We start from the raw sequence: 17084 nt of genomic DNA on the forward strand, positions 1-17084 counted from the left end.
ATTAGAAAAAAAAAAAAAAAATCTCTGTGTATATGAAATGTATTATAAACTATAAAAACAAGTATCTTATTTTCTTTATTTTAAACAAAGACAACGCAAATTATTTCAGTTTTTGGAGAGGAGTGGTGGAGTCAAAATGAGTAATGTTTCCTCCGAAAGTGTTGATTCCTATATTCTGGTTTCAATATGTGTTTTTTAAAAATGTCCGGAGTAGTGACATTGTTTTTCCCTCAAATGACGTAAGTGTCCCAGTATTTCAACATCAATGTCCCTTTATAAGCCTCCAATATTTCTTTTACGTAGTGATGGGACAATTCTCAAAAAAATCTCGATGCCAATTTCAATTATTTAATACTTAAAAACAATAGATAAAATTTATCATTATGCTATCAGTGGTGTCTACAGGGTTATATATATTTTTTTCTTTTTGCGGGGGAGAAGGGGCTTGGTTTTTGAATTTTTTAAATAAAAAAATTTTCCAAAAAATTTCACTTAGTAATTTTTTTTTTTTTAAAGTCACAACCATTCACAAAAAATTAAGTTTCAAATATTAAATTTCATAGAGAAAAATTTTAAAAATACATAGTATCTAAGAGAAAATTAAATTGTTTGGAAAAAAAATAATCAAATGTTTTAGTCCAAAAAATTTGAAAAATTTCATTAATTAAATTTAAAAATATATTAAAATATTAAAGTTTCTAATAAAAAGTCAAAATTTCAATTTTTTTTCTTCATAACATCGAAAGTAATAAATAGTTATTTACCACTAATAAATACAATCGGAATTGCAAATTAAACATCATTATCCCCGATGCTGATTCCAGAACAAATACCCGATTCTCCGATTCCGATTAATTGTCCCATCACTAATTTTAAATCTTATTCACAGTAATGCATAAAATATGTCCTGCCATTATGTAAAAATAAAAGAAGCCGAAAATTAACGTGGTTAATATACGAATATATTATTTTGTTGCTTAATTTTTTATTTTATTCTTTTATATAACAGAATAATTAATAAAGGAAAAACGTCTCGAATGTTCGATTTTACCTTCTAAAAGGACCGAAAATGGGACTGGACTAGATGTGACCGTATTGGACTGGACTGCAGTCCTCGGTCCTAACTATGGACTGACACAACACTACTTATCTCTCCCGACCAATCCCCATTGTTACTCTCTGTCTTTCATGAGCACACGACCTAGTGATTACCTTATATTTAGATGCAAGGTTGTTTCCGGTTCAGGTTCAGTAATACTATTGGTCCCGGTGTCGGTTCTTCATTTAAACGGTTTTGGCTGTCTCGGTTCTTTTTATACATGCTCAGTTTAGTAACAGGGACTTAAAAAAAGGGGCTAAAAAATGGTGTTAGTTACAAACAGAGTACGTAGCCCCCAAGTTCAAGCAGGGGCCCCTAAAACTAAGGTTGCTTAAGACAATTATTTTCAATGTGGGCCTGGGTAGGAATATAGAGAATTGAGGATTACTTTCAGTCTACACATGCATAGTACGCATGTTTCGTATGGCCTCAGCTAAAAATGTATTAGTGTAACGGGCCTTAGCATAGTAAAGTTTGGGAAACCTTGGCTTAAGAAATACTAAAGCTCTCATAGTATAGGCCCCCGACATGCATTGTAGAGACTCTGCATCCATAATCTACCCCACCCCTTCCCTCTTTTATTTCCAGCGTCTGGTACTTAAAACTACTTTTCCAATCTATAAGAAGCCCTCAGCTATTTGGAACTCAGATGCAACTGTGTCACCCTGGCGACGTAAAAAAAATCATTACAAAACGCTCCAATTACAAAAAAAATTCTCAAAAATTGACTTACTGATTAAAGTTAATTTATTTTTTATAATATATATAATATTTTCTTTATATATTCTGTATAGAACCAAAAGTACAGAAACCAGGACCGATATTCAGTACCATTTTTGTTACGACTTCTGGTTCTAGTAGTTCAAGAACCGAAACTGTTTGAATCTCTAGACTGATGAGGGCACAACTTTGCTTAGTTGTTTTGTATTCAAGAATTAAAGAATGATGATAACTGCTTTGGAAAAAAAAAAACTTTGTTCAGATTCCCAACTAGAAAAACAGTTCCCGCTTTCTAAAAGATATTTTATACACGTCTGGTTATTTATATATGCATTGAGGACCTTTAAGTCAACTTTGGAATACTTTAAATCTAAAATTAAATATTGGATGTTTATCAGGATATCCACCAAATATGTTAAAATTACATTGCTTATTACCGAATAATAATTATTAATTAATCATTGATCCTCTAGTACGATGAACAAGAAATTGAGTTCGATTTGACTGAATTTCCGGGAAACATATCAGACATTCCTTCGTACATATCTCACCTTCCAGTTGAAGTGGAAAAAGAGTTACCTATGGTTTGAATATCTACATTTGACTGTTTCATAATTGCTGTCCCCATTGAATTTTAAAGACAGAATAACATTTCTCATTAAATATCTGGTTCAATTTATACTTAATGATAATTCTGAGTTTCTCATTTGGCAGATGGAAGTTAACAATTTAGGCATTGTAGATATTTCTTTTATTTATTGATACCTTATCAAAGAACAAAATCTTGTAAAAGCTTAAATTGACCCAAATAATGAGACAATGTTGTTTTGCATTTCAGATTACATTATAACGGGGTAATTCTAAAACAGTCTAATTTACATTTGTGATTGATGTATAAATAACATTCAGATACAATCCTGCGTCATTTATTTAAGTTTCGAGGGATACAATAAGTTTTAATTATTTTTCATGTATCTATTAGGACAATCATGGAAATCCTGCAATAGAAGTCGTTGAAACTCAAGCAATTCAAAGCTCTTCTGGAAGAAATTTACAAGGCAATGACCCCACTGTAAATTTTTTTATTAAACGACATCTTTATTTCAATAAACCTAAATTTATTTTTCATGCACTAATTAGGCTGGTATTTTTACAAAAAAGATAATAGGTCGTACTGAATGCAGAAGATTTGTCTATTTATTAAGACTTAGAAGATTTCGCTGTGTTTCTTTTAATCATAACTCTTAAGTTTATTTAATACTATATTTGTAAAATATGTAATATTTTTGTGTTCTTTTATTTTTTTTAACCCAGAACCATCTCTTGAGCCTTAAAACCTAAATGAAAATTTTAAACAAAGTCCATTCATTGGTTTGGCCGTGAATTGAAGACCCCCCACACACACACAGACATTTGCATTTAATATATAGATTGTAAAACTATATCAAAAAAAAAAATAATGTCAACTTAATTTAATAAAATATGAAAATGGTTAATACTATTGTCTAATTGTAAGTAGTTTAATTTAAAAATGTTGAAAATTCCTCACAATAAACAGTCTAAGAAAAAAAAACCAGTTTGTTGACTAAAAAACTTGAGCTCACTAGCGTACGCACAACTTGAGAAAATGACACATGAACGTCATCGACGAATTTCCATTCACGCACTCCGAGCAGTTGAGAGTCTCCAGGATCTACGTTATCAGTAAGTTCGAAACCTTGGAGAAGAGGAAAGGCTCTGTCAAAAAGGCCAAACTGGAACGGGAGGAGTTAAAGAAAATATCCGAGGCCAATCCCCTCATGTCCATGAGGAGCCATACATTGGCATTCATTTGCAGTCAATTTTTTCATCAATATGCCATGAAAAGATAATGAAACATTCACTTGTCTCCAGGCTTGTACAAGATCTATAGCTCAAGATTGGGAGCACATCTTAATGATTTTTTTTGTTTTTTTAAATATTATGCTTGTGAACATTTTGTTAACTTTATATAGTCGATCAATTACAATTGATCGACTAAAATACCAAATACAGAAAGGAAATGTAATTATTTCACTAATTATAAATATATATAAAAATGATTTAATGATGAAAAATGATTTGAAACAATTATAAATATAAATACTGGATTCAACTACTTTAAAACACCGAACATTTAACTAAATACGTCAATCATTAACAAGGTTTTTAGTGATATAACTGCAATCTATCGGTAAAAAAAAATCAAAAATATAAGTCTGTATTTTTTTCAAAAGTTTTATTCATTTTTTTTTCTTTTTAAATAATCGAAATTCAATCTAAATTAATTTAATTAAGGATTGTTTTAGTTATTAATACTTCAAAAAACATTTCATACCCTATCGTTTACTTATCAGAATCACCGTAATACATAATAATGAATTAAAAAAATTCCTCTATTATGCCTAAAATTATGGTTTTATTTATTTAAAATAGGGGGGAGGGGTGATAAAATGAAATTCAATTTTAGCCCAACTTTTCAGATGCAAAATGATTTTTTATGCACTCTGGAAAAAAAATCCGACATAATTAAAAGTATTTCTTTGGGCTAACTTTTTTTTCTTCAAAATGAAAAATAAAAATTATATATATCCCTTGAGAAAATGAACATTTAATGAAACTTATGAAATTCAACAACATAACAGTAAAATTCAAACTTCTGAAACTCAGCAACATAACATTAAAATTCAAACTTCTGAATCCCTTTACAAATAGAGCATGTCGATAAAAAAAAGACTCCTTTTCAAATAGCTATAGAGATTTTTAAAAAAAACGTTCTTTGAAGACTAAAACATTACAAAGATAATTTGTTGATTAAAATATAACAGAAGATTGAATTATCAAGTCACCCTAAAAATTGAACACCCTAGTAAATCCTTCCAAATAAAAATTTAGAAGAAGTTGACGTTTTTTGTGACCTTTGTCTTTTTATATGACATAAAAACTCTACTTAATGAACTAAAAATTTTATACAACTATTGCTTTAAGTTTAAATATCCTTTAATGATCACGTTATTTGCGAGTTTCTTCCCATTACTTTGAAAATGGATTAAAAAATTGCATTCAAAGGTGAAAAGGTAATTCTGGAGGTAGAGGTTGGGTTTTTGGCCGGGGGTTTTCCCGAGATTGCTAAAAAAATCAATTTTGCATCCGACAAGTTTAGTTAAAATTTAATTTGCTTATTTTCATGAATATCTTGTCGTTCAAGAATGAAAATAGTTTGAATAATTTCCATCATCGAAGTTTGCCGCGCGAGACAGTCTGCACAGGAGATCATTACATTCTTCAAATACGCAAAATCAACTGTTTATGACTTGATTAAGGCTTTGATGAGGAGGGGAAGACTGAGTGAGCAACTCATTCAACTAGATCTGATAAAAATAAAAAATCCGGACAAAAAGGTTCAGAGCTGCATGAAACGATCAATTTACACTCACCCAGACACACCAATTACTAGACTGACCAAGAACTGTAACGTGAGCAAAGGGACCATCAAAAATGTCATAAGTTCGTTTCTTATCTAAGATCAGAGCCTCAAAGCATCTGCTAACAGAGCGGAATAAGGCAGACATAATTATTAGGAAAATACTTAGTAAATCATAAATGAATGGATAGTTAATTGAAGACTTTGACTTTCAATAGGTGATAAGTGATCAGGTCAAGAGAAGTCCGATATATCATTAATACTTACGTCATGAAGTTAAAATGATAATTAAATTTGTGTCGTTGTTAAAAAATTGAATGTTTGGTCGTATGGTGGTTATTTATTGTATAGGAGGTAAAATGTGGGGGGTAAATGGTTCAAGGGTAGATGCCTCGGGGGTGAATTGCTAGGGGGTAAATTGAGGTAATTGGTCGCGGATTAAAGGAAGGGGTTGGTAGGAGGAAAGGGGGGTGTAAGAACTCTACATTCGTATTCTCTATATTTTTATCCAAGGCAAAACAGTACAAGACAAAAACTTTAAAAGGGGAACACATTCAAGGCGAACCCTCTTGACACACTACGCTATATGTACACGCCAGTAATAGATTATAAATAACACTACTTTTTATATTTCTTAGATCAAAATATGTGGATGGTATACATCTGGGGGAGCTATATCAATTGCACCTTGTGTCTGTTTTTCATACCGACAGGCAGAAAGAACGACAGACATACAAATTTTCTTTATTAATATCAAATTATCATTATCGATCACTATCAAAGTATATAAATATTTTTAATTGGTTTTACTTCGTTATATTAAAAGTATGTTAACAAAAAATCATAATTTAAAAAAATTTTAATCACCCACAATCGTCACACTTTTCATGAGAATTTGTCTGTTAAGTCTATTTGAACACTAGGCGGGGCATCGAATTTGTAAACATCACAATAACAAACATAACAAGGCGTACTCATTAATATTAAATTATTTATCTTTCACTTGAAATTATTACTATTTCAATTAAGTTTACCATAATAAAATTTAGCAATTTAATAGATAAAAGACTATAATTTACTTCAGATATTTTTAAATATTCCTCAAATCAAATAAGTCGAAAATATCAAAAATTTGATAACAGAATATTATTGGCTAAAAAATGTAGTTATAATATAACTCACGAAGTTTATTAATTTGTTGGACAGGGATATAGTTGGGATATAATTATACTTAAACTCTAGGCTTTTTGTTCCATTGTTTATTGGAGCTGAACTAGCAAATAGTCAACATTATCATCAAATTTTTTCCGATTTCATGCCAATTTCATGACGTAATGTCTTTCAAAAGAAAGATCGAGGCAATCAATGGAAGATACATATAGTTTGATCATCCATCTCAAGAGTGTTCGAATTCCCCGAGGGACGATGGAAGGAGAATTCAGGCACGGAAAATTACCAGACTTCATAAGGGAGTAGAGTGTATTTTTTCCGTGGGAATGAGATACCAAGATCGAAGCTAAAAGCAACACATTCACGATGAGTAAAGAATTTTAATATTTCTAAATGGTATCACTTGAAAAATACAAAATGGAACAGAAATCCTCAGAAAAGTATATTTTTAAATTATACATTGAATATTTTTGTATAATATATGCAATGAATTCTTAGATTCAATTGATATAAGCTATAATAATCCTCATCAATGTGTAGTATAAATAAGTTATAAGGTTCTAAAGAAGAGTGGTGTGTCTAAAAATGGAAATATATAGAGTTCAAAACAATATACAGAATCAAAAAACACATTCTAATCATAAAAATCACTTTTACATAAGTTTTATTCAGCCAACTTTTAATTTGGGGATTTTTTTAAGTGTAAAAAATGACTTTGAGCAATAATAGTTCCAAATTACTATAATCCCAGATATTTCAGAATTTAGATGACTGAGAGAAAAACTTAGATCAGTTTTGGATTCTGTGTTAAAAGATAAATTTATTTTTAGGTTTGAATTAATTTGTAACCTGTGTAATCAATGTATTAAATGATAAAAAAAATCGCTAAGTAGCTAGTTTGAAAAAGAATTATATGGTAGAATCACTTAATTATATTACAAAAAAAAATTAATGGCGCCCTCTACGTTTTTAACATAATTTGTAATACAATAATCTATTATTTTACTTTTATTCAACATATGACATTTTTTGTGAGTAGTACTTTCATTCTATAACAACATCTGTTGCTTTTACTCCATCGGAAAAATATTATTCATATTAGTGATGTGATGATTCGAAAAAAAAATTCCAATGACAATTCGATTCATTAATATTTTAAATAATAGTTAAAAAATACCATTTTGCTGTCAGGGGTGTCCACAGTGTTATATTATAGAGAGAGAGGACCTTGGTTTTGGAATTTAAAATAAAAGATAGAATTTTTTTCAGAATTTGATAAATTAATTTTTTTTGGAAAAAATTTCAAAAATTAAATTTCAAATGTGAAATTATTTGAAAAAAAAAATCAAATATACAAGTTGATATTTAATTTTTTTCAAAAATCCACTACTAATCACAAGAAATTTCAAAAATTCCCAGTTGTTCTCAAAAAACAAACCAAATTAAAATTTTTAATATTAATGAAAAAAACATCCAACATTAAATTTTTTTGAACAAAAAATCCAAAACCCACAGCTACTTACAAAAATTAAATTTTTTGGAGAAACGTTTCTATAATCTGCAGCTTTTTACAAAGAAAAATATTTTTTGTAACTAAAATCCCAATGTTGAATTTTTTGGATGAAATTTTATTTCAAAAATACATAGTTGTTAAGAAAAAATTAAATTTTTGGGCAAAAATTTTTTGAAAAGTTAATTATAATTTTAAATATTAAATTTATTAGGAAAAATAAAAAAATGTTTAAATTGGGGTACCATTTTTTTTTTAAAACTTTGAAAAGTAATGAGTTGGAACTGCAAATTTAAATTTAAAATATTTTTTTGATGGCGATCCCGATTCCGATTAGTTGTTCTATCACTAATTCAAATAGCCATGTAGATAATGAAAATAAAATACCATTAGATTATATACAGTATTCTCTTTAGTATTTTTTTATACAATCAAAGAGCAATTAAAATACTTCTAAATAAAAATACTCTTTTCAATACAAATAAATAAAGTAACTAATTAGACTCTTAGAACGTTATTTACATTTCCTTTTCCGTGATTAAACCAGCGTAAACACATATCTATGTAGGTACTTAATTTATACGATTTTAACTATTCAAAGAAGTACACAGTACATACTCGTACTTGCAGCCTGAGGGCTGCGTAGCGAAGAGGACTTTCCGTTCACTGGCGTAAAAATCAACAACTGTACATTTTGAGAGGAATAAAAACACTCCATCCCTTTTGACACCTTCTGATGATTTAATCAATGTTTGAATTTGTTTTATACCCACTTTATTAATTTAGAGAAGTTAAATAGTTTACAGTTAATTCTCTAAACGAAAGTTAAGCATCTAGATTTATCAATTCATTCCCAGTAAAAAGTGACAAAATAGATACAAAATCCATAAATAAGAAAGAGTAAGCCTTTTATAACATTTATATTAATAAAGCAAAGTTGGTCTTTCTGTCTGTCTGAATATATGAAAACAAGTCACTGGGTGAACTGTAGTTTGTAAATCATTGTCATATTTTGATCTTAGAACTAACAATGTATTCGTATTAATGAAATATTGCATATAGCATCGAGCATGTATACAGGGTGCACTGCATATAGTGATCCCTGATGTAGACTAGATCAATATTTTTGATAGAAGAAATAACATCGAGCATGTATACAGGGTGCACTGCATATAGTGATCCCTGATGTAGACTAGATAAATATTTTTGATAGAAGAAATAATAATCTAATCTTATTAATGAAATATTGGAGGAGTGTGAAGGTACATGAACAAGAGCACTTATTGGTCCCTCATCAATATCATAATTCAAATGGATTTTCAGCTTTATTTAATGTTTAAATTAAACATAAAGACTGATATGTTTTAATTAATTTTGTTCGCTTTTATTAGTTAGCGCTCTATCGACTAAAGCAGTGGTTCTAAAATGGGGCCGTACCCCTTTGGGTAACCCTACTTGAGGAAAGAATATTTTACAAGTGGCACTAACAGGGGCTTACTCAGGAGTTGAGCTGGAGGACTGTAGCAGCCCCCAACCAAATTAAGGAATTTTTGTTTTTTAATTAAAAATTAGAAAAATTTGAATTTTTTTTTCAGAATATGTAATTTAATTTTCGGTGAATAGCTATGGATTTTAAATTTTTCCGCAAAAATTTAATATTTGACTTTTTTTTGTGAAAAAAAAGTTTTATAATTGAAATTCTTTGGAGACAAATTTCATTTTTTTATCAATAGCTGTGGATTTTGATTTTTTTCTTAATTTTTTAGAATAAAAACGGATTTTAGAATTTTTTTTAAATTTTTTTTTTTCAATAATTGTGGATTTTTGAGTTTTGTTTTTTTTTAAATTTATTATTTAGAAAATGTTTTCCCAAAAATTTAAGTTTTGAATTTCTTTTCAAAAAAATTCCCAAAATCAAGGCCCTGCCCCCCACCAAAATAATAGAGTACTGCTGATGCCGCTCTCATTGAATCTGTAAATGCTTTGTGCTGCTATGGGGGTTTATGTCCTAAATAAATATTTGCAAGTGGTAAATAACTAAAAAAGAAGGCTGAGAATCCCTGGACTAAGGTACTCATCCGTCATCCCAACAAATTACATATATATATATTTTTTTTTAAATTATTATTCTTTTATTCTTGAGGAGAGAACAGGTCATACGAATTGATATAATTATAGAGTAGTTAAGTGTAAGTCTGCTCATAAAAAATGGAAAAGTAAAACTGCGAATTACTTGGGGCGTTATCTTCTTATTAAAATAAAATTTGTCTTTTAGCTGATTCCTAGTTACTCTGGGCAATATTGGGTACAACAGCTAATTTAAAATTTTGGAGATCCGGAATAGCTTTTATATTTCTTATAATTGTGAATTAGTCGGGACAATAGTTTTAAGCTTTGATCAGAAAATGAAGGATAGTAGTGTACTATGCCCCAGCATGGTTTCATAATGTCTGGTAGGCCCTTGGAATCTTAACGGAGAAGTCAGAATATTGGGCTGCTCTTATTTCTTCGAATCTGATAGGTCCACTACTTCCAACATTGCTACAATTATGCTTTTAAAGCTACATAAGGCAAACTCCTTTCTTCTTGTTTTTTGGGGTACTTTGAGTTTTTAAGGAGATGCCAATTAAAATAAAAGGGCATTCTCTTGAACTCAATGTTCAAGCCCAAGTTATTCTTAAAGAAAGATATATATTTGATATTGTGCCCGGAAAACTGCCCTCGAGAAAATTGCTCGTAGAAGATTGCCCTCGAGAAAATTGCAATGGAGGAAAATTGCCAGTAAGGAAAATTGCCCGAATTTTGTTCAAGCTTCATGATGAATAATAGCCCATTATAAATTCGCTTAATATTATTTATCATAAATGTCTAAACATATTTGTTTGTTCCATCCCCCGAGGGACTACCTTCAAGGGTGAGTAATGTTATTGCAATATAGGAGAAGGAGGGGGGAATAAATAGCTTAGGACCTCTTAAAATATGGTGTAATACTGGATGAATTGGTGGTTGTTTTTACAGATTCAGGGTAACCCCCAAATACCCCGCACAACATGAGGGGTTGGAACTATTTTTTTGCTATTGATATTGTTCCTTTTATGTATTTTATGAATTTATAGTGGTTTTTAGCAATCCCACATGACCCAAGGGACAATCCGAGGGCGGAAGGTATTCAACCATATTTTAAGAGGCCCTAAGCTATTTATCCCCCCCCCCTCCTAACCAATCTTCTCGATCCACTTAATAGAAGATTGGATTGAATTTAAAAAATTGCAAGGAAATTGTATTGCAATAATATTACTCATACTTGAAGGTACTCCCTTGGGGCATAGAACAAACAAATATATTTACATATTTGCATAAATAATAATCGAATTCATAATATGTTATTATTCATCATGTAGTTTGAACAAAATTCTGGCAATTTTCTCTAGGGTAATCTTTCAAGTAGAAGTTTTCCTGGTACCACTTTATATATGTAGATGGACTTCACACATGATTCCTAGTTTTGATGGAGTAAATGTAACGCTAATATCTTCAGTTTGTTCATATTCTTCCTAAACTTCGATGATGGAACTAAATTATTTTTCAATGAAGCATCTTATAAGCAATTTCTTATATTAATATCAAAGCTTTAATAGATAGTTATTTAGATTAATATCTGCCTGTTCTTCAGGGTTGGAGGGAACATTCATTCTCTAGTGCCATGGAATTCAATGGATATGGATTTTTGCATAACCTTTTCAGTGGAAAAAAAACTTTCTACGGTTGAAAAAAGAATTATAGTCAAGATCAGGAACTGTAATTATATTCCTAAATAATATTGCCCATTCCAAATTTTTTGGATCGAAGAGGTCCTTAAAGAAAAACTTTTAATTACTGTTCTGTCCCAAAAATCAATAGTGGAAGAGGATAAAAAGAGTTCAGATAGATAGATCAAGACAAAACATGTTATAAATATAACAAACCCTGAAAAAAATATTACATTTCAACAACTCCAACAACATCTACCGAACCAAAATGTAATCGACTAAGAGATGATATCCTTCGAGTTTTTCTATTAATAGGCACAAATGTCAATTTAAGATACTAAAGACTGAAATATAGCACTTATTTGTATCGATAATTCTCTCAATAATTCCCAATATTTTTTAAGGATTATAGATATTATCGATTCCTGGGAATCCCAAAAGGATCGACAATTTGTCATAAATAATGTATAGGCATATGGCCTACATCAAGGTTAATAGAAATACAAGGTTATAACATAATGTGTGTATGGCTGATGTTTGACTTCCGCCACACTTTTAATATTGACGTCATAGTGTCTGACTGCTTGAGTCTTCTGTCAAAATCTATTTTTCTTACCCAACAGTCGGTACGATACATTAAATTGAAAATTCTATCAACAGTGACGTCATAGCCTATAACGGATTGAGAGTTTTGTAAAAATTACCCTGTTAAGCCCAGCAGTCGATACAATACATCAGATTGAAAATTCTAGCAAGGCCGATGACATGATGGTCTCACTTTGTATTTCTATCAACTTTGACCTACATCAGATTTCTACTTGGTTACACGATTAAAGATTTTATTTTACATATTACGTACATTGTCAGGGGCTTCCGCAGAATTATATATATATATTTGTTTTTCTTAAGAAAGAGGGTGGGGGATAATTATTTTCAAAAAAATCCAAAAATAAAAATTTCATAAATCAATAGATATTCATATAAAAAAAATTGGATTTTTTTTTCAAAATCCATAGCTAATTAAATTGTTTGTAAAAAAATTCAAAAATTAAATTTTTTGAAAATATTTCAAATATTTAATTGTGAGCTTTGCGACATAAATTTGCTGAATGAATAATAATTTTTCTAGTATTGAGCAAAAATTCCTTAATTTGGGAGGGGGCAACACCCCCTCTAACCCCCCCCCTCTGTAGACTCCCCCATTACATATGCAGAATATGTGCTTTGGAAAAATATACAGACAAGCCAAAAAATATCTAATTAGTATACAGCAAAAGATTTGCTATATCATGGTTTTAATTAAACTAATTATGATATCTTGGTCTTGTGGTAAATTGTGCAGTCTTTTTTAATTTTAAATAATTATATGGGATGTATATTCTATAATATACAAAAGTCTGTCTGTATTTTGTGATACTCATTATTATGTAATCTTTGGCTTTTATGAGTGCTTGAATATGAAACTATATAATTACATAAATTGATCCAATATTTCATAATGTTTATGATTTGCTTCCATAAACATTCTGCCTTATAAAAGTATGAATCTACATATACCTACTATACGCTCATAAAATGGGCTTATTCAACGATTTTCAGTAATTACAGGGTGTCAATTTATTTCTCAAAATAGATTTAGCAATTCCAAGATCTTTTATTTTTATATGACAGTATCTATCGTCAAGTCAATCACTCAAACTAATCAACTCTAGTTTCAACCACAGCCTCAACAGCAGCGTCCACTGGATTATATATATATATTTTTTTTTTTGGGAGGGGGGAGAGAGTCTTGGTTCTTAGAATTGTTTACAGAAACAAAATTGAAAAATTCATTTCTTTTGAAAATAATACATAAATCTAAAGCTACTCATAAAAAATTAATTTTATCGAAAAAAAATTAAAAAAATTAAACTTTAGATATTAATTTAAAAATTTTTTTTGATAGGTATTCACAGGAAATTTAATTTTTTTGGAAGAATAATTGGAAAATTTAAAAAGAATTAAAAATTAAACTTTAAATATAAATTTTCTATAAATTACAAAAATCTATAGCTATTTAATTTATTTTTCAAAAACCCAAAGCAAAAATTCCTTAATTTTTTTTTTTTTTTTTTTTTTTTGGGGGGCTACACCCCATCCCTGCAGACGCCTCACTCCAACTTATTCTTGAACCTGGCTTTGCCCACTCCCTCGAGAATGGATGCCCTCAAGGAGTAAACAGTGTTATGGGGACGTTTATTCTACTATCTCTCCACAAACAGTAGTTCAAGTGGTCAGGTCAGGCGAGCTAAGGGGTACAAAACAAAGGTCTTAAAAATACTAATTCTCCTGGAAAAAATCTGGTTCCCGTTATGCGATTTGGACAAACCTCATTAATTAAAAATTCCGACATGACACTGGATCTGTTAACATAAATTTAAGCTATCTTATTTATGGAGTTATTTGAGTACTTGGGCCCGGCTACGATGCATATATTAATTCCCGTACGGTATTCGTATTCAGAGAACCTCTCAAGAACTTTGTATTTTTTAGTTATACAGTTTTTTGAGCTAAATCTGATAAACACACTTTTATAAACATATATTTCAGGGTCGTCAATATATCAAGGTCTAAATCGGTTACCAATATAACATTGCCACCCTGTATATAGGCTTTAAAATATCATGGAAATATTTTGTAGAGGTAATTCATTTATACAGGTACATGTATAGAAGAATGGTATTTATTTAAAAAAGAAATTTTCCAATTTTCTTATTAAATTATTGACCCCTACATCTCTGACCTAAAAAATAACTGCTATAATGAATAGCTCATTGCTGGACATACGTCGCATGGAAACTAAGCCCGGATTGACCTCCACCTCCATAATTGATCAATTTTCTGTTTGATTTATACACAAAGTGCGTTTACATCACCACTCTGCCATCATTCCACCACTCCCATATACATACACAACATACACAAATGGCAAACATACAACTTCATATATAAATATTATTGTAAAGTCTTCTTCTTTTGCTTCTTCGTCAAATTGTGAGTACATTTATAGTTTGTTTCCAGCGTGTGACAGTAACGTCGTAATTTATACTCACATACTAGTAAAAGGTGGGTTGTCTGCTGTACTTAAAAGACCGTTCTTATTTATTTACTTATGAATTATAGTTTATTGTATCAGTTAAAATGATGATTGGCAGAAGGCAAAGTAGCTCATTATTTATGGTTTTGTTTTTATCCTTGAGTACTCTTGTGATATCTCAGAGTTCGGAAGAAGAAAAAGGCGAGTCTCTCTTTGTTCAAGATGGGGTAAGTACCTAGTGGTCCATGAAAATTCAAAGAGTTAGAGTGTTAAAATTCGTAAAGATATAATCTATTAATTAACAATAGAGTTTCAACAAATTAATAATATAAACAGATGTGTGTTTGAGTCCTCTTGATCATCAATGTAGCCGTCCTTAGTGGCAAAGATGACTTGCAGGCTGCGGCAGTAGGCCTGGCACGCACAACACATGTAGTCCTCAGTCATGGCTAGCTTATGGATGAGGGACACTGCAAGCCTACTCGTCGACATGCGCCCAAAAAGTGGGTCTAAGGTATTGATGTCAGGGGTGTAGTTGGCATAAAAGAGTCAAAAAAGTGTTCAAAATAGTCTTGCAATAGAGGGGATGGGTTTGATGATTGCTGATGTTAAAAGTGGCCTCTTTTTAGTCAATAGGCTCTTTCCAACAACTTATTTTATAGGTCTCTGGAATGTCTGTTGTGAAACACCGAGATCTCTTATATGGGCCCTCATGGACTTGATGAGATTGGCCTTGGCTGTTTTCTTTCACTCCTACGGATCCAGTTCGGCCTTTTTGACAGCGCCCTTCTTCTTCTCCAACGTTTCGGACTTGCTGACGGCGTAGAAAGTGTTCCTGGAGTGCGAGGAGTGATGGAATGTTTTTTCCGATTTTTACGTAAGCTAGAAGGCTCAGATTTGTTTTGTTTTGTAACTAATTTAATATGTTTTAATAAATCGAAATAGGAATTAATTTCAATCAATTAACCTTCATTAATTATTGACTTAGTAAGTGTTCAGATTTCAATGGACCACCCGGTAGAACCAATTATTTATGAAAGTATAAAACATACTAATATTGTCCTATTTAGGATTCACGACAGGAAATACAGTTCCAAGGATTCTCCGGCTCCTTCTTTGATGTGATATCCTTACTTAGCCTCGTTCCCAAAGCGCCACAAACCGAGGTAGGTATTTACAATCTTCCAAAAGTGTTTTTTTCTATTTTGTACATCGTTTTAGGAGCCGGTTGGTGAGGTCGAATATGATTTAGAGGTACCTTTTGAGGACTACAATAATGAAGTTAGTAATGAGTACATCTATGAAGAAGCTCCTAACGTAATTGACATAATATTGATTGATAATATAATAATAATTTTTTTAACTTTGTTTAAAGTTTGAAGAGGACACGTCGTCGAATTCAAATACACCCAAACGAAGATGTGTTCGGTACATTTACTTCCCCTATTTGAAAAGGAATATTTGCTTTCGATATGAAAATTAAAATGTACACATCTTATTCTTGTTAATATCTTAGTTAAATCATTTATAGTGAGTCTTGGAAACAGAGTCTCTAGTGGAATACTTTAAGATTACTAATGAAACATTTTGAAGATATCACACTTTGTTTAGATTAGATTTTAATGTTATTTAATCAAATGTTTGTCACACATTAAGAAGATATTGTTACTCTGTTAAGTTTTTTTCTCCTTTTTTGTCGTTTTTACGATATATAATTTAGATTAACATATTTAAATCAACCATTTTATTTTATATATTTATAAGGGTATAATATTTTTATAAAACTTTATTCTGTGAAAACTAATGCCCTCAAATAAAGAAAATACTTATTTATAGGGAAAAAACCGTTTGTTTAATTTTGTCAATTTATGAGGTTTTTTTAAAGTAAAATTACTGATAAAGGAAAAAAAAGATATATTGGCAGGTTAAAACTTTATATTGAGTGAATTAAGAACAATCAAGTTTGTGTTAAAAAGAATATCCAAATCATAATAGTATACAATCTACAAATATTATTGAACTATTTTATGGACTATTAACCTTTAATAATTTTTGTATATATGCCAGTTTACTATGCCAAGGCCCCTACATTAGTAAATATTTTTTTCTGAGGCCCCCTTTATAGGAAACATGTATACTCAATGCAATTATCAACTCTCCATCTTCTTGCGCCCCCTCCCCTCTCGGCCTCACTTTGAAACCCATTATCTTAAGCAATCTTAGCTTTCAGGCCCCTGCTGAAACTTGGGAAACTACAACCTCTGTGTATAAGGTAGTCGTGACTCAGTTTGTATGTAATATCATTTCTGAGCCAAATT

The 17084-nt window shown here is 30.5% G+C and overlaps 2 protein-coding genes across 4 annotated transcripts; both read left to right on the top strand.

Annotated features, from left to right (window-relative positions):
• Positions 1-56: 56 nt before the first annotated feature.
• LOC121128463 (uncharacterized) lies at positions 57-3106 on the top strand. Of its 2 annotated transcripts, none has more exons than XM_040724049.2 (4): positions 57-239; positions 2293-2382; positions 2802-2891; positions 2960-3106. In XM_040724049.2, exons 1-4 carry the CDS (start codon positions 144-146, stop codon positions 3065-3067), a joined length of 384 nt encoding a protein of 127 aa, XP_040579983.1. In that variant the 5' UTR covers positions 57-143; the 3' UTR covers positions 3068-3106. The 2 variants fall into 2 exon arrangements, with proteins under 2 accessions (XP_040579983.1, XP_040579981.1); XM_040724047.2 differs by having other exon boundaries at positions 80-239; positions 2293-2403.
• An 11277-nt stretch (positions 3107-14383) lies between these two features.
• LOC121128186 (uncharacterized) lies at positions 14384-16610 on the top strand. Of its 2 annotated transcripts, XM_040723763.2 has the most exons (6): positions 14384-14795; positions 14853-15643; positions 15712-15783; positions 15837-15932; positions 15988-16083; positions 16142-16610. In XM_040723763.2, the coding sequence occupies exons 3-6, from the start codon at positions 15772-15774 to the stop codon at positions 16247-16249; spliced, it is 312 nt and encodes a 103-aa protein (XP_040579697.1). In that variant the 5' UTR covers positions 14384-14795; positions 14853-15643; positions 15712-15771; the 3' UTR covers positions 16250-16610. The 2 variants fall into 2 exon arrangements, with proteins under 2 accessions (XP_040579697.1, XP_040579696.1); XM_040723762.2 differs by lacking the exon at positions 15712-15783 and having other exon boundaries at positions 14853-14993.
• The last annotated feature ends 474 nt before the right edge of the window (positions 16611-17084 follow it).

Source organism: Lepeophtheirus salmonis, chromosome 13, assembly GCF_016086655.4.
Source record: "Lepeophtheirus salmonis chromosome 13, UVic_Lsal_1.4, whole genome shotgun sequence".
NCBI lineage: Eukaryota > Metazoa > Arthropoda > Copepoda > Siphonostomatoida > Caligidae > Lepeophtheirus > Lepeophtheirus salmonis.